This window comes from Poecilia reticulata, linkage group LG20 (assembly GCF_000633615.1).
Source record: "Poecilia reticulata strain Guanapo linkage group LG20, Guppy_female_1.0+MT, whole genome shotgun sequence".
Classification (NCBI taxonomy): Eukaryota; Metazoa; Chordata; class Actinopteri; order Cyprinodontiformes; family Poeciliidae; genus Poecilia; species Poecilia reticulata.
The window spans coordinates 478,268-487,681 of record NC_024350.1 but is presented as its reverse complement, the minus strand read 5'-3'; the positions used below and the strand labels follow the sequence as shown (position 1 = coordinate 487,681).

General features: G+C 37.8%; 1 protein-coding gene across 1 annotated transcript in view; it reads right to left on the bottom strand.

Moving 5' to 3' along the window:
- cubn (cubilin (intrinsic factor-cobalamin receptor)) overlaps positions 1-8,035 on the bottom strand; it is a 155,737-nt gene extending 147,702 nt beyond the window's left edge. The window contains exons 1-6 of the mRNA XM_008438250.2: positions 7,879-8,035; positions 7,549-7,678; positions 1,923-2,018; positions 1,322-1,360; positions 1,139-1,240; positions 903-1,006 (exon numbers count right to left, since the gene is read on the bottom strand). Of these exons, the coding sequence (XP_008436472.1) occupies positions 903-1,006; positions 1,139-1,240; positions 1,322-1,360; positions 1,923-2,018; positions 7,549-7,678; positions 7,879-7,976 (569 nt within the window). The 5' untranslated portion in view covers positions 7,977-8,035. The remainder of the gene's footprint in view (positions 1-902; positions 1,007-1,138; positions 1,241-1,321; positions 1,361-1,922; positions 2,019-7,548; positions 7,679-7,878) is intronic.
- Between the last annotated feature and the right edge of the window lie 1,379 nt (positions 8,036-9,414).

Below are 9,414 nucleotides of genomic sequence, written 5' to 3'. Positions count from 1 at the left end.
GTGGCTGGGGAGAGGGAAGTCTGGACCTCCCTTCTGAAGCTGCTGCCCCGCGACCCGACCCCGGATAAGCGGAAGAAAATGGATGGATGGATGGAAAATAAGAAGAAATAATTTCCTCATGTGCAATGAATCTATATAATACACAGGGTTAATTCTGAAATGAGGGACAAAAATATTGTACTTTTTCAATGTATTTTTTCACTGCCAGTGCTATAGCTGATGCGTGTCTGAACAACATTTAGTAAGCTATGAGCTTAATAAATGCTCTATTTTTGTCAGAGTATTATTAATGAAAGATAAATGTGTTTCAGGTTTGATGTCATTGATTTTTAATAATAGTTAGAGTGGACATGTTAAATGATATGTGGGTTAAATTCACACTGAAGAACAAATAGAGCAACCATTAAAAAGATGAACTAACAATATCACATTTTTACTTTCAAAATCAGATCCTTTAAAAAATGTTTGCAAAGTTAATCTGAAGTTTTATCCGACACTGTCTCTACCAAACTTGTGAGAAAATCAGCAGTTTTGTGTATTTGAATCATTTTTTTTATGTAGCAGTTTCGTGTCACTTGCTGACTCAGTAGTTTTATATGCTGAACTTTGTACTGCACTTAGATCAGCAAATCTTTGACCAGACTTTACGCAGCTGATTTGGCTAATTTGTAGCTGACATTTGCATCATAGATTTTTTCTGCTTCAAGTCTTTGACTAGCAAGAGTATCAATTTTCGGATGCCTAGATTTTATCACTGTAATAAATATATGATTATGTACTTTGACATGACATTAAATGTTACCATAAAGGTATATGCCGACAGTATTTTAAACTATAAAACATTTTGTGCATTTTTGTACCAAGAAGTATAGTTTAATAGCACTTGAAAGCTAAAGACTTACGTAAACGATCCAGGGCTGTTGACACAGCTTGCCCCATTCTGACAACCCTGTGGTGTTCCTGCAAATGCCTGGCATTCATTTACATCACTGGCACAGTTAGGACCCTAACACACAACACACATACATTAAGTACATAAAACACAGACGGTAGCATCACAACCACATTCTAGCATGTCATAAGCTGAAACCGATATATAAACTATGTATTTTTATTTCTTAAACAGCATAGAACTCACAGCCCAGTTGCTTGGACACAGACAATGATAGGAGTTCAATAAGTTCAGACATGTTCCTCCATTATGGCAAGGATTACTGCTGCAAGACACTCTCTGGACTGTCTGGAAGAAAATAAGCAGGAAACCAGAACTTCCTACATAGTTTCTAGTTCTGAAGCATGATCACACACTTCCAAGTCTCACCTGTTGAAGTTCTGTTACTTGGTTACCCAGTGTTGTCACCTGAAAGAACCATGGAAAGTCAGTTTTGTTGTGGAAATGTGGTACACATTCTTGATACCTTTATAGTGTTGCACCAATGAAAATAATTTGAGAGTTAAATTCAAATAAACATGTGCAAACTGTTAAATAAAATCAGACAAACATTTATTTGCTGTTAGAAAATATAGCTGTGAGGTTGTTAGTAAATGCCATGTGGTTCTGTTAGTCTGCTTTTAAGACCAAGCCACAACAGCTTCAAGGTGTCAGCTTCAAAGGATTCTGTTGAGGTGAGCACTGCTTTAGATATGAATCTTCTTACTTCACAAGAAGAAGTGGAAGAGTGAACCATTTCAAATGTAATTTAGTGTGTTTCCATTGGTAGGAGCAGTGGCTCCTTAACAACAAAGACATCCTCTAGCTGTTGTAGTGGTTGTCCCTGACATAACCCAAGTTTCCTTTGATGTGGCACCTTTTTAACAGTCAGGAACTTCTAAATTCCATATATCTAATCTTCAATATGTATTACTGATTACTTCTAGTAATGATCATCTTCCTCACACAAAATGTATTAGATTTCTGTTACCTTGGTATTAAGTTGGTTGAGGTTGTTGGATATTTCAGGGGGAATTGCTCCTCCATGAGTCTTGATGTCATCAATGTCTTCTTTATTAGCTTTGATCTAAAATAAGAATGAAAACAGTTTTCATTCTTAGTTTGGGCACTATATTCACCAGTTTATCAAAAATATTGCAAGTTTCACTAAAAAATGAGTGCAACAAAGTCATATGTTTGGCTGATAAACATTCTAAATAACTTATAAAAGTTTGTGCAATTTTACATGGTAGAAATTATCATGCAAGACTTCAAGTTCTAAACCAATTAAGCTATCATCAATCAAGCAGTCTGCTACAAAACAGGACCGATTCTTTAGCCACTTCAAATCATAAAACAAGACCAATGGCTAAAATAAGTTCATAGAAGAAAAGCATCTGTTTAGTAGCTGATGGCATAATGATGTGGAGCAGTCTGGCTTTATTTGGAAGCAGCATGTCAAGACTCTGATGCCAAGCTCTGCAGCATGTTGTTAGGATGCTGTTAGAAGGTGTCCACAAAGACATTCTCACAATATTATTAAAAAAAGTTGTTCCATGGGATCAGGGATTGACACAAAGTTTTAAAACAAAAATATACAACATGATCAAAAATAAAACAGATGGATTTTAATGAGTCAGACTAATACTACAGTGACCACATGACTTCCTAATCGGGTTCTTTTCAGAAAAAGGCATTTTGAAACGAGGTATGAGGTGAGAAGCAGTGAGTTAAGTTACTGACAGTTAAAAACCATTTTAACAAATAATACATACTTTTTTTCCAGAGAACATATTTTAATATGATTAATATTTTTACAGGGCTATGTTTTAATGCATTGCATTAAAATACTTACTGCACAGAATTTACATTCTGAATCAATAGACTGCAGACCTCGGACCACTTGACCTTTGATCTTACTGTGTGGAAGTCTAAACTTGTTAATCTTTCCCTGACTTGTATGAGCAGGAACAGCCTTTTATGTGTGTAAAATATAATAAGGTCAGATACTTACACAAGGTTTATAATACATGTCTGCTTGTTTACATAGACTAATTAGTCTGCTGTGTAACTGATGGTTATGTGCAAAGAATAAACTTATGGTCATTGTTTCCTACATGAAGTCAGACATAATAAAGACAGATTAAAACACCGGATCTCACACAAAGAATTTTGCCCAGATTACAGTTCATCACTAGAATGAAGGTTCAGATTTCAGCTTGAAATTTTATTCTAATGTTATATCCTCCTGAGGCCCGGCCCATACACTGATGTCCATTATAGTGGACATTTTGTTGAAGCTTATTTTTTGTTTATACTTCGAGTTACCCTTTCTAGCCCTACAGCACTCTTTAGATTAGAGGACATCCTGGGCTTTCCAGTGATGTGTCATGTGATAGGTTTACATACCTAGAAGTCCCTTTTTTTCCTAAATCAAAATGGCCGACCTGCCAGCACCCACATTTTATGGAAAGAGGGTAGATGAGTCAAATATTTAACTTTTGTTATTTTTGTTATGATAATTATTGGTATTCTTGTTAATTAAATACCAATAATATTTTGACCAGTTAAAACAATTTAATAATTTCTGTTTAGAAATAACAGACCTTTTACGAATGTCAATTGCAGTGGACATCAGGACCATTTCAGTAATGACTCCACATTGTTGTAGGGGAAAGATGTGAAACACAAGATAGTAGAGGAAGATTCAGATCTGGAGTTGTCAGATGAAGATGAGGATAAATATCAGCTTATGATAGGGGACTTCATCAGATCCAGGACAATCTGATGAAGAGACAGACTCATGGTGCATTCACACCAAACGCATCATGCATGTCAAAGTGCATTTGACGCTTCAAGTTTGACACGTGTGCACTTTTGGTGCGTTCATACCAAAAGCGTTTTAAGCATCAGGTGCGTCTGGTTTACTTTCACAGTCTATGTGGAATGTCATAAAAACGGTCCAAACGGTTCAAATTGTGCCACGCTAGACACTCGGAACGCTCCTCCACGGCCCTCAATGTGCCTCCACACAGACTTTGAATGTAAACCAGATGGGCCTGACATTCAAAACACGTTTGGTGTGAACGCACCATTAGAGCCAGGAAAGGTGCCGTGCTAGGTGGGCCAGGATTAATTTGTTTGTTTGTCTATAGCCAGGCATTTGTGATGGGAATGTCCATTTCTTGGCTCTGGTTGACATTCGATGAAAGCTCAACATTTGGTCATTAAGGTCTACGCCACCCTCCATCACTTCTGGTTGTCGTACCGGACACAAGTTTTTTCTTTGTTTGACCATCGACTGAAATATCATTTAGATATTTCCCATAAATGGTGGAGGCCATCACCACAGGATTATCGTCAAACCACTTTGTGACAGTTAGCTAAAATGCTTCCTTCTTTTCACAGTGGCCCATCTTCTGGTAATTGGTGTGGCTTTGGTATTCTTTAGTTCATAATAATGGTGCCAGTTGTTGGAAGACCCTTTGAGAAGTTTGCAGAACTTATTCCTCATCATTTTCCTGCTAAAAACTGGCACTTTTGATTTTTTTTAGTCCAGAAGATTTTGACTCTGGGAAAGCCAAGATTGGCCATGTGTGCTGATGTTCTGAAGAAAGTCCTTGTTCATGTGTGTGATTTAATACTTCTATCCTGTTCAAAATAAATAAACAATTAAATAAATAAAAATAAATAAAGTATTCATTTCTAGGGCAATAGTGTTTAGGAACACCTATGCAGTTTGCAACCATTTTTGGTTTTCATTTCAAGTAAAGTTACTTCTATTGCCTGTTAACAGGCAATAGACTGCAACCAGAAATGGATAACTTCTGGTTATTAAATGTATTTTTCAAATTTGACCTCTTATTGGGTTAATGTGATTCATTAATCACTAATCTGTATATTTTTCCATTTTTTAAATTCTGTCATAATTTAGGAATCGCCTTTTTGGGGGGGCAAAATTAATGTGCATAGCTGAATATAGACATGCTGTATTGATATTAGCTAGTCATCTTTTAGCTAACAGCTTTACAGTCTGTTAGTTTGGGGGAAAAACTGTGAAAAGTTCTTTGCGTTTTGCTGGTTTGCTGCCATGATTCTAACACACTTGCATAGCTCTGCACAGCAGCAGCAGCAGGTCTCCTTCACTGCTGCACAGGTGTAAACCCACTGCGACTGTCGTAGCGCTCATGTTGCATTTGAAGGTGGCTCGGAAAAACAGGTTACCACTTGTTAACAACGGATTAAACTGTTTTAACTGCTGATAAAAGTGACAGAGGACACAGATATGGGAAGTGTGGAAGCCCTACTGTATCAAATTGACAGAGGAATAACAGAAAGTTGGCCATTCTAAGGTAAAAATCCAGCGCACAGATCGTTCATGTTTTTTTTCTTTTTTTGTTTATTTTCATCAAATACAGGTCCTTTTAAAAAAAATTAGCATATTGTGATAAAGTTCATTATTTTCCATAATATAATGATAAAAATTAAACTGTCATATTTTAGATTCATTGCACACCAACTGAAATATTTCAGGTCTTTTATTGTTTTAATAGCTGAACGAACAGCTCATGAAAACCCAAAATCCCTGTCTCAAAAAATGAGCATATTTCATCCGACCAATAAAAGAAATGTGTTTTAATACCAAAAGTCAACCTTCAAATAATTATGTTCAGTTATGCACTCAATACTTGGTCAGGAATCCTTTTGCAGCCTTCAATGCGGCATGGAGGCAATCAGCCTGTGGCTCTGCTGAGGTGTTATGGAGCTCAGGATGCTTCGATGGCCTTAAGCTCATCCAGAGTTTTGGGTCTTGCTTCTCTTAACTTTCTCTTCACAATATCCCACAGATTCTCAATGGGGTTCAGGTCAGGAGAGTTGGCAGGCCAACTGAGCTCAGTAATACCATGGTCAGTAATACCAGTGGTTTTGGCACTGTGAGCAGGTTGTGCTGAAAAATGAAATCTTCATCTCCATAAAGTTTTTCAGCAGATGGAAGCATGAAGTGCTCCAAAACCTCCTGATAGCTGCTGCATTGACCTGCCCTTGATAAAACACAGTGGACCAACACCAGGAGCTGACATGGCTCCCCAGACCATCACTGACTGTGGGTACTTGACACTGGACTTCTGGCATTTTRGCATTTCCTTCTCTCCAGTCTTCCTCCAGACTCTGGCACCTTGATTTCCAAATGACATGCAAAATTTGCTTTCATCCGAAAAAATTACTTTGGACCACTGAGCATCAGTCCAGTGCTGCTTCTCTGTAGCCCAGGTCAGACGCTTCTGCCTCTGTTTCTGGTTCAAAAGTGTCTTGACCTTTGACCTGGGGAATGCAGCACCTGCAGCCCATTTCCTGCACACGCCTGTGCACGGTGGTTCTGGATGTTTCTACTCCAGACTCAGTCCACTGCTTCCCCCAAGGTCTGGAATCGGTCCTTCTCCACCATCTTCCTCAGGGTCCGGTCACCTCTTCTCGTTGTGCAGCGTTTTCTGCCACACTTTATCCTTCCCACTGAGGTGCCTTGATACAGCACTCTGCGAACAGCCTATTCATTCAGAAATTTCTGTCTTACCCTTTTGCTTGAGGGCGTCAGTGATGGTCTTCTGGACAGCAGTCAGGTCAGCAGTCTGACCCATGATTGCGGTTTTGAGTAATGAACCAGGCTGGGAGTTTTTAAAAGCCTCAGGAATCYTTTGCAGGTGTTTAGAGTTACTTTGTTGATTCAGATGATGAGGTTAACGGCTCGTTCAGAGAACCTTTTCATGATATGCTCATTTTTTGAGACAGGGATTTTGGGTTTTCATGAGCTGTATGCCAACATCATCAGTATTAAAACAATAAAAAACCTGAAATATTTCAGTTGGTGTCCGATGAATCTAAAATATATGACAGTTTAATTTTTATCATTACATTATGGAAAATAATGAACTTTATCACAATATGCTAATTTTTTTAGAAGGACCTGTGCAATTCTAAACAGCTGAGTTTTACAGTTTCTGGAAGTTTGTTCCAGATTTGTGGTGCATAGAAGCTGAATGCTGCTTCTCCTCATTTGGATCTGGTTTTGTTGATAAAGAGCAGAACCAGAACCTCAGGGGTCTGGAAGTTTGGTACAGCAATAACAAATCTTTAATGTATTGTGGTGCTAAACCATTCAGTGATTTATAAACTAACAACAGTATTTTAAAGTCTATTCTCTTAGCTACAGGGAGCCAGTGTAGGGACTTTAAAACTGGTGTTATGTCTCCATCTTCCTGGTTTTAGTGAGAATGCGAGCAGCAGCGTTCTGGATCAGCTGCAGCTGGAGGATTGATTTATCTGTGAAGACGTTGCTGCAGTGTTATAACTGTGAACTTCAGAATATTTGTAACTTTGTGATGTCTAGAAGATAATGTGGCCTCTTTAATTCAGCGTTTTGATGACATATGTCATATCATTTTTATCTTTGTAGTTTTCTGTTTGGAACAATAAGTACCTGTTTTTTTCCTTGTGTTGAATTTGCTCTCCATCAGTGAAATGGCCTCTGTTTGGAAGCTTTTATTAATTTAAAACCACAGTAAATTTGCAGTATCAGATGACATTTTTATACATAGACATGAACTGAAACCTGAGTTTACCTGGCTTAGAAGCTGTGTGAGGTCTTCGTTGCCCACTTTTACCCGGCCTGATGACGAAGGCTCGAAGCGGATCTCTTTGTTGTCACCTGTTTTAAACACCAGGTGACCATTTTCTGATAGCATACGAGGCCTACAAAAAAAAACATTCAGGTTTTAAAGCAATCCAGTAAAGTGCAAATTTACCCAATCTTGTTCCAGATATCATCTACATGATTTCAAAACCCTAATTATTTAGGATAAGGCAAAACAAGGAAACAAAATAATAGAGTTTTTCACACATTTTATTTAATCTCTTTAAATCTTTCTTTGATCTCTTCGATTCACACTTACTGTGTCAATTGTGAGTTGTCCATTGGCTCTCCCGGCAGTCCATACAACAGAAAGACAAGACAGAGTAGCAGCCATGAAGGCTGCAGTGTCCCAGCCATCAAGACGGGATTTCTTGGATGGTGACTCTGAACAGCTTTACTGAGGCATCCTGTGTGTCAGCAGTCTAATACTTACTTTTAAGACTTTGACCTGAAAACAAAAGCATAAAAAACCTGTTTCCCAAAGCATTATACCCATGATGCCTTTATTATGGTTTAACTGTGGTTTATCATTGAGTGAGAATGTCTTTCACATGATTTTAAGAAATGAGTAACCTGCTTCATGTGACTTTGACATCATTATAAGGAGATATTTCAAATCACTGCTAAGGATAAATTCACTAAGGTGTAAATGCTCAATTATTTATAATTATTAACTGTGAGGTCATGAACAACTAGAAACGGAACAAAAATACATACATTTCTCTATCCCAACTTGAGTAGATATTTTAAAACAAATTAATGTAAAAAGTTCTTCATAAATTGTTTTATGTGGCCAACATTTGATAAACCCCCCTAGGGTTTCCCTCTAGGTCAGGGGTGTCAAACTCATCTTCGTTTTGGGCCAAATTAAGATCATGAATGCTCTCAAGGGGCCAGTTGTGCCAGAACGTATTGATAAAACCTGTTCACAAACTCACAAAATATTAATGAACTCTTAAAATTAAATCATATTGAACATCTTTTCAGATTTTGCCACACTTTTTGTGATTTTTTGCAATAAAAATTAAAGTGTTTGTGATACTAATTTGGAAATATTTGTGATATTTGCTCTAATTTATGACAGCAAATGTGAATTTTTATTACTTACTGTATAGATCATGGACTATAATCTGACATCAATTAAGGCTGATGCAGGTGTTTAGTACAAGAAAGTTTTTGACAATTTCTGACGAAAATCTGCAGTAAACCCCCAATTATATCTTAGTGCAAAAAGGTGCAAGAATTTGTTGATTTTACGTGAATTTCCATGACAATTCTCAAGAAACTGGAGGGACTGATTGATATAATTTGGCAGTAAATGAAAAAAACTGCACTGATTTGATTGATAACATAATATTTAAGCACACTAAATGCTCAGTCTAGAATCTAGAGGGCCACATAAAAAGCTATAGCGGGCCAGATTTGGCCAAGGAGCCTCGAGTTTGACACATGTGCTCTAGGTGATCTTTAACTCTAGTCCTGAGACTTGCAAATGACACCTGGTGACTCTTCTCTCAGCTTACACAAGCAAGACTAATGAAAACCTGTCGTGATCCGTGTTTCTATGTGTTCATTTTTGAGTTTCTGTGTGATCCTGTTCCCTGTTAGTCCTGTCTCTGCGTCTTTCCTCTGCGTTGATTGATTCCCTGGTGTGTCTCGTTCCCGTGATTGCCCCGTGTGTATTTAGTATCATCTGTTGTCTATTGTCAAGCGTTAGCTGTCTGCGTCTGTCTGTCCGTCGTCCCAGTAGTACTGGTTAAGTCCTGTGTCGGCGTCAGCTCCAGTTATTCAGTCT